General features: G+C 35.8%; 2 protein-coding genes across 2 annotated transcripts; both read right to left on the reverse strand.

Annotated features, from left to right (window-relative positions):
- Window positions 1–1,529: 1,529 nt before the first annotated feature.
- LOC144432950 (uncharacterized) lies at window positions 1,530–8,716 on the reverse strand. The gene is made up of 5 exons (XM_078121263.1): window positions 8,560–8,716; window positions 6,278–6,972; window positions 4,304–4,469; window positions 2,550–2,688; window positions 1,530–2,068 (listed from the first exon to the last, which is right to left on the reverse strand). Exons 1-5 carry the CDS (start codon window positions 8,713–8,715, stop codon window positions 1,926–1,928), a joined length of 1,299 nt encoding a protein of 432 aa, XP_077977389.1. The 5' UTR covers window position 8,716; the 3' UTR covers window positions 1,530–1,925.
- Window positions 8,717–12,408: 3,692 nt separating this feature from the next.
- LOC144432963 (uncharacterized) lies at window positions 12,409–18,919 on the reverse strand. The gene is made up of 5 exons (XM_078121277.1): window positions 18,608–18,919; window positions 17,462–18,153; window positions 14,696–14,861; window positions 13,714–13,852; window positions 12,409–13,016 (listed from the first exon to the last, which is right to left on the reverse strand). Exons 1-5 carry the CDS (start codon window positions 18,791–18,793, stop codon window positions 12,874–12,876), a joined length of 1,326 nt encoding a protein of 441 aa, XP_077977403.1. The 5' UTR covers window positions 18,794–18,919; the 3' UTR covers window positions 12,409–12,873.
- Between the last annotated feature and the right edge of the window lie 772 nt (window positions 18,920–19,691).

Genomic DNA, 19,691 nt, shown 5'->3' on the forward strand with positions numbered 1-19,691 from the left:
TTCTTTCATATTATCTTATCATAGGTTCAGCTGCATTTTTTATTCAAAATTAGTGAAATAATATACCATACAGTTGTCACCACCTAGACGAAGAATAAAAATGGCAAAACTGACATAATGCTGATGTAACATTGAATGAGGTATTCATGTTTGTAAATCAAATATCAATACATATCATTTTTACCAATATGATTACATTTATTGTCTGTGTCCTTGATGAAAACCTGTATATTGGCATTATGACACATTTGAAAGACTAGCATTATAAATTGTGACAGATTGACAATAGACAGAATGTATACACTAAATATTAGATTTATTTACTTTTCCCCCCTATTCACCATAGTATGAATTGTACAGGTAAACATACAATGCAGATGATACATTTATCTTACTTTAACGTAATATTGCCCAGTTGGATTATTCAAATGCTATGGAAACCTAAAAATAACAAACAAACATGCAAACTTTACCCATCGAAAATGGTCCTATATCTTTTACATAACAGAATATAATATGATAACGGTAATAATTATCTCGCGAACAAGTCAAGTTATTGTCTTGAAACGGAAAGTTTAAATGACATACTTTGGTCGTTCTACCTTTCATCAACCCGGGTCTACGTCAACGGTTCTGCTGTGTTCAAACTATGGACCAAAACGTTTCAAATCGCCGTGATTTTCCTAATTTTTCATAATATTTTGCTCGAGGAGGTACAAGAATATATTTTTTTCCAATATTTTTCTCCATTCAGCCAGTATATACTCGTGTACGAATTTAAATATTATAATATATTGTATAATAGGAGAGCAAGATTTGTCACATTTTTTCTTCTAGTAACTCCCATATATTGACAATGCCCCTTAGGTCACCCATATTTTACTCGACACAACAAATAATAGTATTTGAAAATAATGCCTACATGTTCTCTACTAATATCTCGCTTCAATGTTCATCCCCAGCTGTCTAGTATTTTTGTTCATTAGAAGTTCGTTTTGTAAATTAATACAGCGTGGGTAGGATCAGGAAAACAGTAAAGGTTCAACTGTCCGATTGAAATTATGATTTTACATTCATACACTGCAATCAATCTAATACAGTACTTTTATTTGGCGAGGACCTTGTCCAATTACAACGATGATTGACTGCATAAAGAGACAGGGAAAACGTATTTCTAAAAGTTGGTATGTTGAAATATTAAGTATTAATATTAATATTACTATAGCTCTGTCTCTGTCTCTATCTCTCTCTGTCTCGGTCTCTGTCTGTCTCTGTCTCTGTCTCTGTATCTCCCCCTCTGTCTGTCTGTCTGTCTGTCTGTCTGTCTGTCTGTCTGTCTGTCTGTCTGTCTCTCTCTCTCTCTCTCTCTCTCTCTCTCTCTCTCTCTCTCTCTCTCTCTCTCTCTCTCTCTCTCTCTCTCTCTTGCTTTTAGATGTGTTACATTTTGGTTTTGAGATTTAGAACATCTCTGAACAGCGACAGTAAGAAGAACACCCAATTATGATTTTAAAAAAAAAATATTCTCATCATGGATACTATACTGTGGATTATAGAGTGTTGGTGCGACCTCAACGACTTCATCGACACGTAGAGTACATATAACTTTGACGAAGATTGGTGTTGATACTGCACATCTCCTACTATGTTAATCTATCCTTTTGTAATATGTTACTGAATATAAATGGGATAGGTATTATCGACTGTCCAGTTCTGTCACTTGTTCCAGGAGTGCAGACCCAAAGGCGAAGGTATTTACTAGAATGCTTTTGATAAGAAAAACAGCTGCAGAAATTATATGGTATTAAATAGAGGGCATGTCTTCACTGAAATAGGGTTTCATAGAGTTATACATATTCAAGGACAGGGTCAATGTCTACTCACAAATCATATCTTTGTGTTAATTCTTACTGAATTAATATAGCTAATTAAAAACATAATTGTATAACATCTAAAATATCTTTAAAATCTTTGATGATATCGTAGTTTGGTCCATTTTCGAATGCTCGTCGTTCCCGAAATATAAATGTCGACCAGTTGGATTTTCCATTACCGATGAACACTTTTGATCCTGCAAAAAAGCAAAATTAATACATGAAATTAAATGACATTTATTTCGCATTTAGAGGACATTGGCCCAAAGTACAAACAAATAAAGCAAGTTAAACAATATGATGATTGCATATGTACATGAAACAAACAAAAAATGCAAACCGAAAAAAAAACGTGTCAAGAATAAACATAACTTATGAAATGGAAAAGTTTTCTCACAATCTAAATGCCTTACAAATATACATTGCAAGTTGTCTTAATAGGTGATGAGAATTTTTATTTGCCATTAAATGGTAATAATTATCTAGCGACGGATGAGTCCAAATATTACATGGAAGGTATTGATGAGAAATATACAAATCACAGATAAACAGAAGATAATACCCATTATCATTGAAACTATGGTTGCTGACGTTCATGGCATAATCAAAGCAATGTTAGTAGAGGACGTGAAAAGGAGGATCATCCCCATTAATAATGCACTTATGTACGGTACTTACTTGCACAAATTTCTTGTTCTATCAACGATATGAAATAATCATCACCACCGTAGGTATCTATATCAGGATGACTTAGACTGCTGACATCATCAATAGTAATGATGTTTGAATAATTACTGGTCAATGCGTCCATGAAATCCTACAATGAAGGACAAAAAAGATGTATTGCATGATGTGAATTGAAGTAACATTTGGAAATACACGTGTGATGAGAAATGTTACATATATAGTTAAGACTTTGTCAGTGCCAGTAAGTGCGCCCTCTACGGGAAAACCTGCCTGTCTGATCGTCATTCTACTATTTGTAGTGTAAACGTTGATACGCTCGCCTTATCTCTGTCCCGCAACCTTTTGACTTTTCATCTTGTCGACAATGTCGGATGCAGAACAACCTTTGGATCTCGGTCTTGAGCCCACACCAAAGGTACATCGTCCACATACCCGTAGTGTAAGAGCTTCAAATCCAGCAGTTCAAGCAAAGGGAGAATGAGAATCGTGCCACAAACGAAAGTCAAAAGGCCGGTTTCCCGACCCAAGGCAACTGTGAGCAAAACGGAACTAGGCCATGATTAAAGAAGAAGGACCAACTGAATGTCTGTTATAAGTACCAAAACAACAAATGTGACAAAGATGAGGAGTGCACGTTCAAGCATTGTTGTGAGGCCTGTATCAAAATACGTAATAGTTGGGTAAAACATCCTATATGTGCCTGCCCATATATGGAAAGACAAGGCGCATAGAGAGAAATACAGTCAGCAGTCAAGCATGGACAGGTCAGAGGTAGATATGTCGAACAATAACTCTATGGTCAACTCAGTAGTTCATTTGTTAGAAATGATAATTTCATTGCGTATGCACAGCAATGTGATAAGGTTGATGTTGGGGTTACTTGCAATCGTTTACCCACTACAGAGGTCGATAAGCATTTAACAAATCATTTACATAACTGTTGTGATATTGCTGTACAAACAGTACAGGATGTAATAGCATTCTAGATGGTACAGCTAATACATACTATTCAGGATGAGGCTATGGAAATAGCTGTGCCAGAGTTTATTAGCTTTGACTATTACACATGTCGATTCAGCTGGCAATAATGAGAATTCTGTTGACAAGAATTTCAAGAGTAGACGTGAAGTTAATCTCTGTAATACAGTTCAGAGTAGTGAAAACAAGTCTCTAACAAAGGGGAATGATGCACATAATAATGAAAATGTTGACAGTGATGATTGGGTAGCTGTCAATCCAAGGAGTGATAGTGAAACCACTGTCCCATGGGGTATCGCTGAGGGATGCTAATAATGATGACATAGTTGTTAATGAGAGTTATTTATAATATTCACTGTTTGTTGAGTACTCCTAATACTCAGGTCGGAGGCCAGTTAGGTGAAGTGTCTGCCTCTAGTTACTCTGATACACATGAAGGGTTGGGCACACACACATGTAGTTCTAGTATCTAGTAACAATCCCCATACTAACGGGGCTATCTCATCAAAACACATAAGTTTTGATTCGAACGTCATTTTACAAAGTATAATAACCGCGTATAATGAATGTTGTATTTATTCAACATTGTCCATTTTTGAGATACGGACATGATACTGTCTGCTGTACATCGGACTAAAATTATTTGTTGAGATCAAAGATCTTAGTCTGTCATGTTTCTCCCATGTAATGACTAATATAGTATATACTAATTCAGTACTAATAAATGTTACTAAAATGTTTCAGCTATGTATAATTGTCGAACCTACCTTGCTGTCTTCCTTGGGTGCTTGGGAAACAAACATGCAACCGATTTCATATTGCTCAATGATTGCCTTGATATCTTTTAATAGAGTCTTTACCATTTGCTGTTGAACCTGAGATAGGTTAATACATCTGGGACTATTCTCAGCTCGTAGGTGTCCTATACGACACCTGTAATAAATAAGAAATAGTCTAAACTAATTGTAATGAATGAAACTTGATTGTGGGACTGGTTCCATCTATATTGTGATGTGAAATGCTGATAGTTCGAAAGACTAGTTATGTGAAGGGTCACGTTCTAAACATTTCACCTAATCTCAAACAAGAAAATGCATACATTGAAATACGCTGTCCTCATGAGAGCAAATGTTCCCCTATATATTATAAAATACACATTGTATGTAAACAATGTGAAACCACCTCTTACTGAGCAGTAACAATGTAAGCTATAAAAATACATGTTATTACAACTTTTAAGTTCATGTGAATGTTTTCAACTTGGAATTGATTGCTGAATCAATGGTGCTTTCTAAATGTGCAATTTGGAGCACATTTGGGTGACTCGCGAACATCACACCAGACAAAGTATGTTTGTTTTCTAATCTGAGCTTTCTGTATATTTAGCCCTTATACATTTACCTTGCCAATTCAAGACTGTCGAGAAGGAAAGAAAGTAAATCATTCATAATCCGTTAAAACATTCACGTGTTGTTTCATTTGGGATTGCCGGCTAAGGTCTTGTTAGCAGTGATATCATCCGTCTGAACACAATGTTTACATGTGCGCGCATTAAAATATTAAACTTTCCTTGAAGAAAACGCTTCTTAAAATACATCCAAATTTTGCCAAAACAACAGGTTGTTCCTGTGCCTTTTGAATCAATATTGTTCAATGGTTTCATTTATAGTCAGGGCGCTAAGGGCTAAAAGTGAGTGTAAAAAGTTACCTTGCATGGTTTGAAGTACGATTTTTGACAACATATTCAAATACACTGAAGCATTAAAACGAAAGGTAGAGAATCCACAAAGCTCCGTATAAAGCTGGCCAAAGCTAGTGCCCAGCTTGATTCCTAGTCATATGCGCGAAAACAGGCAGAAATAAGTCTAAGTAACTTGTATTGCTCATGCAAACCAATGCCCGTTTTCAGAGCCACCACATGCTCAAAAAAGATAACTGCAAAGCAGAAACTAGTAAGTATACCTATAAACTTGAAATTAATCACCCAATATTGGAAAAAGACAGAGAAAAACGTATTTCATAAATGACATATTACTGTAACAGGAATTACGTGATCGACTGTTAAGGACAGAAACGCAACAGACAGAATTTGAAAGAGATCTATAGAAATTTCCCGGAGAGAACAATATAAAGATGTCAAAAACATATAAGAATTTGAGATTTGTTGAAGACCACTTTAGCAACAACAAACAATGTATAAACTCTACTATTTCATTAGACAATTAGAAACTACTGTTTTCTATGGCAATGCGATACTAGTCACTTTTGACGTAGTATCTATGTACAAAAACTTGCAGCCTGTTCTGAAAATCGACTACAAAATACCAAAACCACCACCATGATGTGTCATTAAACTTGTACAAGTTCTTTACAATTACGATAGACTGTTCTGCAAATCACCCGACTTTATTTCAAATATGTCCCTTAAAACATAACACTAGTTTTGAAGCTGCTATGACTACTATACACGACAAACTATGCACGATGAAATAAGTAATACATATTATGAAAAATATGGAAAAATATGGAAAATCTATGCCGTAGAAAAGAGATATGGAAAAAATATAGTCGATGTATTTCCACTCGCTATCACCCGTACATATATGTCGAATGGTATACCATTCCCCAGGGGGGTTTACTTCAGAATCTTATTTATCAGCAGGATATACAGACGAATATTGAAAGACTAGAAAAGTCATTGGAAATGAACAATTAAATCCTTAGGTATTAGAAGTACTCACTGTTCACCCGTTTTGTTCCTCCAGTGGAAACCCATCATTGGTTTACCTTCACACAATCGAGGTATCATTTCCTTAACGGCTTTCTTCAAAAACTTTGTCCTGATAAGATACTTATCCATAGCATCTGCCACTTCTTGTTTGTGAGGAAAGTAAGATTTTTCAAGACCAATCGGAGCAATTAAAACTACACAATCTGCTTTCGACAGTTGTTCCGTTCGATTATTATATTCTAGCCATGTATGAGGTATACTTGTACTTGCACTATCAGGAATAGTAACGCCAACACTTTTCAGCCATTTCTGCTGCACACTATATGCATGCTCGGCATCTCTGCGTGCCTCTTCTCCTTGCTTGGGAGCAATTATTATACTATCAACATGTGAACCACATTTCGCTTTGAACCCATTGATGGTTATGACAGGTATAAAATTTTCAAAATGTTGAATATCAAACGTTTCTTTGAAGCTGACTTTTGTCCCATATGCGCTAGAGCGGTGATGCCTAAAGTCTGTCAAAACTATTGTACGACTGGTATTCACTGCCATTTGAATGGCAATTTTAAACTGACGATATTGAAAGTTTGGTCCACCATCAAACTGCACCACAGGGAAGAGATAACGGTCCTCCATTTTCCCACGTTTTGGGAGTATTGGTATCTCAGGCCTTAATACATGTTGTGCCATTCCAAACATTTTCTGTTGACAGATAATTAAACAAGTTGAGACATTCTCTTTGATTCTTTGCTCGACCAGAGTAATACGGTAACCATAAACATTACCATATACTATCATCACGACCATATATATTGCTAAAATCGCAAGCTCTACCTGGGCAGTAATTTGCCGTATCGCGGACCGGCACACTTTGCCCATATAAGGTCAGTTACGAGAATTTTGGGACTACTATCATTCCCATTGCTAATAGTGTTAGTAATCTTGTCATGTACGTGTATGCTATCATGGCGGAAGCCGGCGATATTCAACAGTGGCTCCAGGAATTTCATCTTAAAATCTTTAACAATATTCTATTTGGAAATTGCAGTGAAATTGCATCAGATACTAATAAGGAAGCTTTGGATTCGAGCAACAATGTAAAGATAGTAAAGTCGACGATAGACGGTCTGCTCCGTGATTATGAACAGCTGTAAGCTAACTGTATCACATGCCTAGAACAAGGGGGAGTGTATGGTTTTTATTAGAATCGGACGATTATCAGCGACTAAAGTACAGTTTTTCAAATGTGTGATATATGACGATTTAAGTTTTACAAAGACCTTTTTCACGCCCGATGATGTTCTTGATTACATTACTCTTGTTGTTTTATGTGTGGCATGCATGCCAGTGCATGCATGCCATTCATCGTGGCAGGTACTCAACCATATATACCATGTTTTCCAAAACATCTGTTGCATAATTATCATTAATCTTATTAAATGCCAAACCTTATTAACAGACATTTTGTGTTGCATGTTTTCCATTTTCTGTGCGATAATGTGTTTCGTGCGATTCGAATGATGTGTACGTATACATGAAAGGAGCTCGTGATGTAAACGCACAGAATCAATCCTTGCAGGCCATACATGTGACGAGGTCTGTGCATATGTAAAGATTTAAAATGAGTAACGATTTATTTCTGCACAACGTCCCTTACTCTGTCTAAAAAATGTCCAAACTATTGGTTGAAAACGTATTTTAGCATTTCAAGAGGTATATAAGATAAAACCTTTACATGGATATGGGTTTTGCGGACCTCGGTCGTACGACTTACTGGCCCTCCTAAAGTTGGGCCCTTCCGCCGCACAACCTCGGTTCGCAAAACCCATACCCGTGCCATAGAGCTTATTATTCCATGCCTAAATATGGAGATGAGTGCTCAATCGTTCCACGAACACGAAATCACGTAAACCCGTTGCGGTTGGGGGAGGGGGGGGGGGGGGCATTTTACAAAATTTGCTGCTTTGGACACACACATAATAATGGCAAAACACCACAACTCGTAATTGCCAGTCTGATTGTTTTAGTGTATTTACATTAATTCAATTTTCACTCTGACAGAAAGAGACTGCAGTCAGCAACAGCTCTGTATATACGCAGAATACACCCATGTAATGCGATTTGGTCATATTATTTTGCACTAAGTATACTGTGACTAATATGATTTAATATCAGCCTGATGGATTTCATAGCTTCTTATATAGCTAGACCGTCACCTTCTGACGGTCCATAATTTATCAGAAAATCCTAGACCCAACCAGTCTTTAAACTTGATTAAAGTTACCTTACCTTTTCAGATGAATTTTGTGGCATTTGGTCATACTTCGGTTTGATCGCTTTATATGTGGAATGCATTACGTCAGTATCCATTTGTATAAAAATAACCATTTCCAACCCAACTGCTACACATATTATCCCAACTAAACAAGCTCTGTAGCATGTCATAACAAAATAACGGTTACTGGGAAGCAGTACAGTGTGATAGCAGTCAGTGGTTAGGTCTAGAATGGATGTTTAATATCATATTATATTTTGAATTGCAATAGAGGAATGTTCATTATTTACGTCGGGGGGGGGGGGGTGAATACAAAAATGGGGACCTATTGCCACTGCTTGGGGGGGGGGGGTTGCTGAAATATTTTTAAAAGAAAGGCAAAGGTCTTTTATATGTAAATGTATAGAATGCAGGGTATTTTGAGAAAAAAAACATGTAGTATGATGTGAACCAGAATTTTTTACATGCATGCAAGCACCCTTTTGAGATTAAGAGACGGCAATTATTTCGATGCGTCCAAGCAAGTACAAATTTACATGAACAAAAACAATACGACAAAGCTTACGATAAATATAATTGGGAAGAATGTAAATGGAGATTCAAACAAATTAACAGTACATGTCTATGAGTTAGATAAATACCTTGACCACCAGAGATGTAGATACAGAGGTCAATTACGGACAGAAATAAGTAGCTAATCCGCTATTTCTTGATGCCTAGTTCTTTAGAAAACTTCTTTTTTCGAAATCCTTTGTTTTAACCATTGTGTATTCATTGTTTGGCAGGTGCATGGGTCGTTTTAAAATTTGTAATCTGGCCTATAGAAACAGCTTAGAATGCTGAGGCTACATGTTAAAAGTACGTTGATCATGGTATAAGATTGGTAGGTCTCCCCATTTCATCACATTGCCATTGATATGCTCATGAACATGTATCTGGGGTACTTGAAAACAACTTGTGGCACCCTTCATCGACTCATAGTGTGTGAAAAGGTTAAAATAAAATCCTCAAGGAAGGACGTGAATTGATACTTTTAGCTACATTCTAAACCCGATCACTTGGTGCCATCAATGTAAATACCGCTAAAATATGAGAAAGACCGACTCAAGATACCGAAAACGTGGAATGATTCCATTAGCGTAAAGACCTATTTAACATGATTTCATTTGTACATAACTAATTATAAGACATGATTAATGGGGAGGGGGCATAGAATAATACAGCTTTACAAAGGGCTGTATCTGTAATTTTTAAAAAATTACAAATTTCGTTCGCAACCATCTCTATGCCATGGAAATGAACCGTCCCTAAAGGGATTATATTGCAACTGCTGGCGTTGATATATGGAATTATATAAATGGAATGTATATACTCAAGACACTTTGAAACATTCCCTCCAAACACTGGCCGTAATATAGTAATTAATAATTATACGATGACCGAAAGCGCTGTGGTGTAAATGTTGAGGTATTCGGCTTACTTTATACGTTTGCCTCGAAGTCCTTATCGACCGATGTCATTTGAGTATAGAATATCCATGACAAATCATTTGATGTCGAAATAGTGAGTATTAAATCCGGAGATATTAATATGTTGGTGGCAGATGCTGCCTTCATGTTCCGTACATTTATTAAAGTTATTACAGTGCATTGATGCTTTGGCGTGTACATGTGGAGCATTTTAATGTTTCAAAACAGTGGCAACTATCAAACTGCGTGTCTTATTAATATATGTGTGAGAAATTCTTCTAATTCAAGTGTATACAATCATGGGTTATTTCAAAATATTGGGGTAACTTTTTAAAACAAACATTCGCCAATTACATGTCCAGGTCTGCTCTGCGAGGTGATGATATTGTGGTAAAATAGAAACAAAGCTATTTCATCATAAATCCCTGCCTAAATCTCTTGGCGATGTCGTCTACCACAATACAAGACCATTACATTTGTGATTTAACTTTGGTTTGCTAATTTAGATTACCTAGAATAAAATAAGAGGTATTATAGTCATTACTTTACTTGGCTAATGACAAAATCTGTCTGAATGTTACGTTAAAAAGTGGCCATGATTCGCAGAAATTTAAACAGTGAATTTGATTCATGGCAATATCTCACAAAGAGTCAAGATTTATGATCTATGGTTTATGTGTTTTTATTACATTAGTCATTATAATGCACGACTTAGGCCAGACAATATAAAAAAAAGATTAAATCTGTTCAACGGTCGCCCTACCCCCAGCAAATTGAGTCTAGGTACATGTGCTGCCAAGCCTAAGATTTCAAATACGTTTACTACATGTGCACCTGTCATTGTGTAAAGTGAGTGTAAAAAACAGTCGAACACAATTACACTCGTCATGCTATGGGTGCTCTACTCGTAACCTGGCGGCTAGATAGTCGATGCGACCTCAACGACTATTTCGCGAAAGTCTCGATACAGCTTTAACACAATAATCCAGAATTAAACTAGGTGTGAGTACTGCGTATTTCCCGGTGGGAGGGGGGGGGCAACCCCCACAGACGGGGGGGGGGTCCGCGCGAGGTCGGGTTTTATGCTGGTTGGTATCAGAAAGGGTATACTTTTCATGAGGTGGTGTTATGAGAAAGGATTGGGTGAATCAAAACTGGCGTTAATTAACAGAGACTATGCAGTCAACACTGAAAGCGTATCAACCTGATGTATCTACCTTCAAAACATCCGTATTCTCATGCCACATTAGATCTAGGGCTAGCTTCCCATGTGAGCCTTGGCTCTTTAGTGAATATGCAATTAAAACTTGATATCAGAAAGAGTATACTTTTTACATAAAATTGGTATAACAACACAATGGGTTTCAATGTTTGTGAGGAGCCTCCCCATAATGTTACCCATGGAGTTACCCCCACCCCCACGCATTTATTTTAGTATGTTTATCTATCCTTTTGGTATTTTTTATTTAATATCAGTGGGATAGGTACTGTCATTCTCGGTCCAGATCTACCACTTAAATCAGAAGTGCAAACCCAAATTTAAAGGTGAAGGCATTTACGAAAATGATTTGATAAAAAAACCAGCTACAGATATCACATGGTATATGGGGTTTCATAGAGTTATACATATTCAAGGGCAGGGTCAATGTCTACTCACAAATCATATATTTGTGTTAATTCTTACTGAATTAATATAGCTAAGTAATAACATATATAATGGAAATGCACTAAAATCCAGCAGGATTAAAACGAGTACTTCCAATCCAACTAGTATACATATTATACCAAGTGAATAAGTGTCCTTGTATGTCATGACTGGTTACTACTGAATAGGACAGTGTGTGTGGTTTGAAACAGTCGTTAGATCTAACCAACGAAAGCGACTGAAATAACACTCAATATTAATAGTGGGGCACCATAATTCCGATCCCTAATAAACTCGAACATACAAACTAAACGTACACTGCAATCTATAATGGCGAGATTTTTTGAAGGTAGATGCTGCCATTAAACGTTTTCCATACTAACTGAAAAACGTAGTGCATCGAATGCTTCGACTCATATACAGCATGTCAATAGAATATTTGAATTTGTCAAAATCCTGCAGAAGAAAGTAGTAAATGTGTGTTTTATAATTATTTTAGAGTGGGGGACGCTCATTTGATTCTTGTTTTAGGTGTTTTAGGTGTTTTAGGCCTACAAGCTAGGTTATGGATTGTGTCAGAATGTATCGTTATGTTTTGAATGAGCATTCACTACTGACACGTCAACTCTGCGTTGTGGAAAACAATACTTGTGAAGTAGGAGAACAAATCGTTAGTTTTGATAACTTTCGATAAATTATAATAATTATAGTTCGTTTTTATTCATCAACTACAAAAAAAACAGTATTCTACTTTCTTCCCTGATGGTATTTAAACCATAGTTAACTAATAGCTCTAGTACAGGTCTGAGTCAAATTAATGTTTTTAGCAAGACACTTTTGGGTAAAAACCCGTCTGTTACATGTCAGAGACGAGCCGAGGGAGGTGTATAACCATTGCTAATATACTTAACATCGCATGGATAAAGCAACTACGCACATGAACAGAATTATGTAATTCGTGAATGAGAGAATTTAGTATCACTGACTGCAAATGGTCATGTCTCCAATGGATTTCCCCACCCTTCATATTTCCAACCCACTATTCACAAGACAAAGGTTACAGAGAGGCCACCTCTATTGCCCAAATGTTTTTACATAGTCCTAAATATCAGATCAAATATGAGAAAGGATATTTCACAGGTCAAAGGTCACCACCTAACAAGACATACTTTTGCATTATTTTACATCAAAGGGCTTTGCATCAAACTTGCTAATTAATAACAGACTTTTATATCATCTTTTATATCTTGAAAATCTGTGATGATATCGTAGTTTGGCCCTTTTTCGAACGCCTGTCGTTCCCGAAATACAAATGTAGACCAGTTTGAGTTTCCATTACCGATGAACACTTGTGATCCTGAAAAGAAGATAAAATACAAATATCAAACACTTCGACATTGTACACGAAGTGGAAAGATTAAGTGAAACTACAATATGACGTTTATAGTGAACAACTATGTGTTTAAACTGTCGTTGTATGCCATAAATTCAATTATAGTGATACTGTCCTCTTAAATCGTCCAATTTTATACACAAACAACCCTCTTTTCGTTACAGTATCATTGATAAACGACAAGCTCGTAAACTATTCGACAATAGTAATTAATGGTCTTAAATTGGTGATCACGTTCACAAGACGAAATACCATGCACGTAATAACATCGTTAAAAAAGGGACAGCGAATTGTATTAGAGTAGTTTTCGTGCTTTACGACCAATAGTGATTTTTATTATGATTTTTTTAATGTTCTTTGTCAAGGAACAGCTGCATTTGATTTATAGTATACTTATCTTTATACATGGGCATATATATCTTTTTCATAAACACATTTTTACACTTGTCTAGTACTTCAGTCTGTCAACTAGTTATAAAACATGAGTAATAAACTTAATAGAAATGTCTGTCGATTCAATATATTAACATTGGTGTGTTAATGACGCTAGTCTAAGCAGAGCTGTATTCATATTTTGACATGTGTAGTCTTATGAAGGCAATGTAGAGGGCGTGAAAAGGGATCATTACCAAAATTATGCACCTAGGTACGGTACACTTACTTGCACAGATTTCTTGTTCTATCAACGAGATGAAATAATCATCACCACCATAGGAATCAATACCGGGATGACGTAGATTGATGACATCATCAATTGTAATACTACTTGAATAATTACTGAACAAAACGTCCATGAAATCCTACAATGAACAACATGTCAAAGACGTCACATGATGAGTTAACAAATTAAAATCTCCAAAACAACTGTTTAATCTATGATCTCACTTGCCTACCGAATATTCATTTACATTATATTATATTCATATATTTTCTCGAGTCAACATAACATTGTCTACATTTACGTATGAGTTTAATGGCATATGTCATACATCAGGCAAATTTAAACAATCACGATACTAATCTTTTCAGAGGGTCTGTCATTTTGTTTACTGTCAATGTCTTATTCTGTGATTTTCCAATTAAGCAGTTTGACTGAAATAAAATAAGATAACAATGGAACGGAATTGTTGTAATTTTAATGCACTAATAACTATTGCATTCTCTATATTGCCCTATCATAAATCACTAAAGGATACCCGAATGAAGGGATCACTTGTGCTTTAATAGCCATATCAAAATGTTTAATATTTCACAATTTTATAGGAGGTAATTAAACCTATAATATTACTCATTTCATAGATATTGACATTAGGTAAACCTAGATATGCATCAGTCTGGTAACATAATACGAGTATTTTTCCGCCAAACTTTAAAAAAGTATTTTTACAATCATTTTTATATGTAAACATAATATGGGTTGATTTTTTCCATTGGTCACCATTTCATTCGTATATTGTCGTTTGTTCTCGGGTTTGTTGTTCTAGGAGTGACCATAGAAGAGACGCGAACTATACTCCCGGAGCAACATTGTCGAAAGTAAAGGACCATATATAATTATAACGAAGGAAATCGAGATAGAGCAGTTGAGCCTTATAAGTACTGACACAAGACACTAATCAGATTGTATTGATTTTTAACCCTACCTTGCTGTCTTCGCCAGGTGCATGGGCAACAAACATGCAACCTATTTCATATTGTTCAATGATTTCGTTTATATCTTTTAATAGAGTCTTTATTGTGTCTTGTTGACTTTGAGATAGGTTAATACACCTCGGGCTGTTCTCCTCTCCCAAATGCCCTACACGACACCTACAGAGTTGAGAGAGCAAAAGAAAATGGCATAGCTATTTTAGATGACTCTCCATGTTTTAAAAAATGAAGTCAGTGGCTATGGATTAATAAGTACTGCAATGTACCAATGATATTTAGGACGTGTTAAAAAAGAAAACGCTCTAGACTTGTGCAAGTCAATGGATATGAATGATGTCTCTATGTCTCACAGTTTTAGAGTACAGTGGGTATATGGTTGTACGACTGTTATTATCTTCCGTAAGGGTACGGGAGGTATTAAAAGGGGAATGCCTGTCTGTGTGTCTGTCTGTCTGTCTGTCTGTCTGTCTGTCTGTGTCATCATTTTCTAAAAATCGGCTGGCTCAATTGTAATGAAATTTGGAATATATAATCTTTAGGGTAATGGCTAGACCTGATTAGGTTTTGAGCCAGATCTGTTAATGTTTAATTTGCATATTAATGAAATCAATTAATTAAGCAATATCTTAAGACTGCATACTTCAATCTCAATATATTTTAGTATATTCGTTAAACATAACAACATACATTTGTCCTATAAAATTCGTTGATGTATCTTACAGCGTTAATGAATAATTTGCATAATTAGTTATTTTTGGTAATTAGGCTATATCTTGGGAATACATACTTCAATTTCAATATAATTCAGTACACACGTTAACCATAACAATCACATATGTCCTGTAAAGCTTGTTGATGTACCTTTCGGTGTTAATGAATAATTTGCATAATAAATGATTCTTGGCAATTAGGCTATATCTTACGACTGCATGCTTCAATTTCAATACAATTCTGTACATACATTAACCATAACAAATTGTGTATGTCCTATAAAGTTAGTTGATGTACCTTACAGTGTTAATGAATAATTTGCATAATTAATTATTTTCGGTAATTAGGCTATATCTTAAGACTGCATACTTTATTTTTAATACAATTTAGTACATACATATACGTTAAACATAACAGAGTGCATATCTCCTATAAAAGTTGTTGATTTCGTTTGAAGATTTAGTGAATAATTTTGATAATTAATTATTTTCGGTAATTAGGCTATATCTTAAGATTGCATACTTGAATTTCAATGTAATTTAGTACATACGTTAACCATAACAAAGCGGATATGTCCTATAAAATATTTGATATAGCTTGCAGTCAGTTTTAATGAAAAATTTGCATGATTAATGATTTTAGGTAACTAGGTTGTATCTTAAAAATGCAAGCTTCAAATTTCGTATAATATGGTACGTATATCAACCATAATAATACGCACCTGTCCTATGAAGTTTGTTCCTACTTTTACCTTTAATGAGAATTTTGAATAATGAACGATATTCAGTAATTAAGCAGTATCATGCACTCTTCAAATTCCGTATAATTTGGCACACACATTAACCTAAGAAAGCACGCTTGTCCAAAAACAAAGCCTGTTACCATAGTTTTTTTAGTTTAATGAGTTATTTGCATAATTAGTGATTCCCTTATGGGAGGCATTCAGTTTAAATCTGGTTTTCTATGTAAGTATGTTGGTTTTATGCAACAACAGTATGTATAATTAATTATGTAATTAAAGGTCGTTGGTCCATGAGAGAAAAAAGCTCACAGGGCTAGACAGACACACAGACAAACACACACACACACACACACACACACACACACACACTGGATTCCAGATTAGGCTCATTATAGATAGTAAAGTACGGTGTGCAGTAGACGCTGTCTAATCTGTTGGATTGGTTTGACTAAAGTATTGTATGTACGTGCAATGACGTGAGACAGGCTGTCGGATTCAGAAGCTGTTTGAGCACTGTGTCAACTTACACATAGGGTTCCATTCTGAATATATTACCAATTCACAAACAAGCTATACAATTTACAAATATGATTATATAATTGCAACATATCATCCATACATCAGATGTCCACGTAAGCCTCAAAACCAATACAAAGATGTGATCACTGTGATACTACCTTTTAAAATATATTAACACAAAGACGATAGCTGTAACTTTGTACAAGCGAATTATTACAATAAGCATAAATGTTGCCCATATTGAACTTTTGTCCTAAGCTTATTGAAAGTGCAATTCTGAACAAATCTGGGTGACTCGGACACCAGTCAAATTACTTTCTACTCGGGGATTTCAGTAAATTTAACCAGAAGGAAACATTCCCTGGCCATGAGTGTCAAGCAACAAAAGTTTCGAGTCATGTACATGTAGCTTTGGTGGCATTCAAATGTTGTGTTGCCATTGCGGATTACAGGTCTTCCTTTTGTTATCCTGCCTCTTCAAATAAAAAGAGCTTATATATTACGAGGTCGGTGTCGACTTATTAAGAGAAGTGTGGAGTGAGAATATGGTCACTGTGGTCAAATTCTTGCTACATAAAACAGACAGGATAGACAAACACCTATGAGCTTCTGATCAGAATGCATTCCATGGAAACGCTATTTCAAGAGTCACATGTTTTCAAGATTTTAAAAAGCACGTAAGTATTACATGAAAGAAAATGATTCAGCTGGATTTACCCTAAGATTGAATGTTTACTTTAGTTGTTTGAAATCAGGAATTCTTTACTTCTAAATTAGGGGTACTCACTGTTCACCTGTTTTGTTCCTCCAGTGAAAACCCAGGATTGGTTTACCTTCACACAATCGAGGTATCACTTCCTTAACAGCTTTCCTCAAAAATGTTGTCCTGATAAGATATTTATCCATAGCATCTGCCACTTCTTGTTTGTGAGGAAAGTAGGATTTTTCAAGGTGATTCGGGGCAATCAAAACTGCACAATCTGCTTTCGATAATTTCTTCATCAGGCGGTTATATTCTAGCCATGTACGAGGTATGCTTTCACTGCCAGGAATCTCAACGCCAACTCTCTCTTCAAGCCATGCTCTTTGGCGACGATATTCTCCCGCGACGAGTTTAAATGCATCGTCTCTTAGATGGGGAGCTGTTATTACATTATCAACATGTAAACCACATTTTGCTTTGAATTCATCGATGGTAGTGACTGGTATGAATTTATCAAACAGCTCAACATCAAACGTTTCTTCGAAGGTGACCCTTCCCTCGTGTGCCCTCGTGCGATGGTGTTTGAAGTCTGGCAAAACTATTGTACGACTGGTATTCACCGCCATTTGGATGGCAATTTTGAACTGACGATATTGAAAGTTTGGTCCACCATTGAAATTTACAACCGGGAACAGATAACGATTTTCCATCTCCTGACGTTTTGGTAGAATTGATTTATTAGGCTCGAATACAGATTGTGACATGTTCAGCTGTTCCTGTTGGAAGAACAATAAAAAGGGGAAATATATCTCTCTTTTCCCGACCTGGTTAGCAGTCTGGTAACGCCATTAAATTGATATTTTGCCACGCTGTTCAACTTTATTACTGTGAGACCAAATCCTCTCTTCACACCACAAACAACAGTTAATGCACTGCATTTCACTGATTCCTTTACAATGGTGGCAGTGGTGGGATGTGATAGCAGTATTATTTGGAACAGGAGAGGGGGGTCATGACAAATCACAAAAAATGGAAAGTCAGATAATAAATGAGTCTATGTAAAATGTGACCCTAACCTAATTTCCATTTTCTAAAATATGGCCCTCACCTGATGAGGACCGATTTGTAAAAACGTGAACCCCCCCCCCCCCCCCCCCCCCTCCATTCCCCCGGCAGTCCCACTTGTCATTACTGGAGGCAAACTTAGAGCTTGAAAGAAAATCGCCTTACCTTTTCGTTCGTCTGTTCAAGTGAATTCTGTAACATTTGAAAACCATTGGTTTTGGTCAATTCCGTTTTACCCGTTCTATTACTTGAAGAAGGTAACTCGAAATCCATAGGTAGGAATATGAATATTTCCAATACTGCTGCTGTTAAACATATTATAAATACCAAATACGTTTTGTAGTATTTCATGACTGGTTACCTGGAAGAGCCGTGCGTGGACTTAAACGATCATTAGAACTGACAACGAGCACTGTGAATGCAAATTGACAATTGGTGTTTTGATTGGCTTATAATATATTGGCGGCCACTTTTACATGCGTGTGATCTTTATGATAGTTGTGTTATAATCATCACTGGGATCATCATCCACATATGACCACTTTAATATTTTTTCAAATACTCTTGACAAGACAAGAACATTACCAAACAGTAACCAGATGTAACCAAATGGGTGTATTTCATTCACTCGTTTGTTTATATTGTAGCTTAACTGTGAATAGCTAAATTTGAATAATAGTAACAAATTAATTCGTAAATGGTTAATATAAATACAGCTGTGATCTATCGCTCTCTGTCACTACCACCATTCAGCATGTATATCACGTTACATTGTGAAATTACAAAACTATATGAAAAAACTTACACCACAAATGTCTAGCTATATACCTTGAAGGCCATGTGGATGAGGAATCTGAACGTTAATTCATAAAACAATGTTATCATGACTGCCTATTCGAAAAATCAATGAGAAATAAGATATTCTAAGTTTGTGTTTGTAACTCAGTACATTGAAAAAAAAAGCTTTAAAAATGACATTGGGTAAAAAGTTTGTTATTGTACACGTACAATAACAAACATTTTACACATTTATTAATCTTTTGGAATTTACTGAGTTACAAACATGAACTTGGCTTATGTTGTTTCTCATTGATTTCTCATGTAGGAATCAAAGTCACGATAACATCGTGTTATAAATCAAACATCCAAATTAAATACCAAATCTTCCATCATCCTTATATATGAAAACGACGACGGACTGAAAATTTATTTTCTTGACAATTTTGAAGAAGGAAATTGTTTCCACGGC

Source organism: Glandiceps talaboti, chromosome 3, assembly GCF_964340395.1.
Source record: "Glandiceps talaboti chromosome 3, keGlaTala1.1, whole genome shotgun sequence".
Taxonomy (NCBI): Eukaryota; Metazoa; Hemichordata; class Enteropneusta; family Spengelidae; genus Glandiceps; species Glandiceps talaboti.

What these genes read in the sequence shown, in the direction of transcription:
- LOC144432963 (XM_078121277.1), bottom strand. Translation starts at nt 18,793, where the DNA reads ATGAAATACTACAAAACGTATTTGGTATTTATAATATGTTTAACAGCA. An exon ending in CACCTGGCGAAGACAGCAAG is followed by an intron (nt 13,853 to 14,695) that starts GTAGGGTTAAAA and finishes TGTTCATTGTAG; the next exon opens with GATTTCATGGACGTTTTGTT. An exon ending in AGAACAAGAAATCTGTGCAA is followed by an intron (nt 13,017 to 13,713) that starts GTAAGTGTACCG and finishes TCTTCTTTTCAG; the next exon opens with GATCACAAGTGTTCATCGGT.
- LOC144432950 (XM_078121263.1), bottom strand. Translation starts at nt 8,715, where the DNA reads ATGACATGCTACAGAGCTTGTTTAGTTGGGATAATATGTGTAGCAGTT. An exon ending in CACAAAATTCATCTGAAAAG is followed by an intron (nt 6,973 to 8,559) that starts GTAAGGTAACTT and finishes ATCTGTCAACAG; the next exon opens with AAAATGTTTGGAATGGCACA. An exon ending in AGGAACAAAACGGGTGAACA is followed by an intron (nt 4,470 to 6,277) that starts GTGAGTACTTCT and finishes TATTTATTACAG; the next exon opens with GTGTCGTATAGGACACCTAC.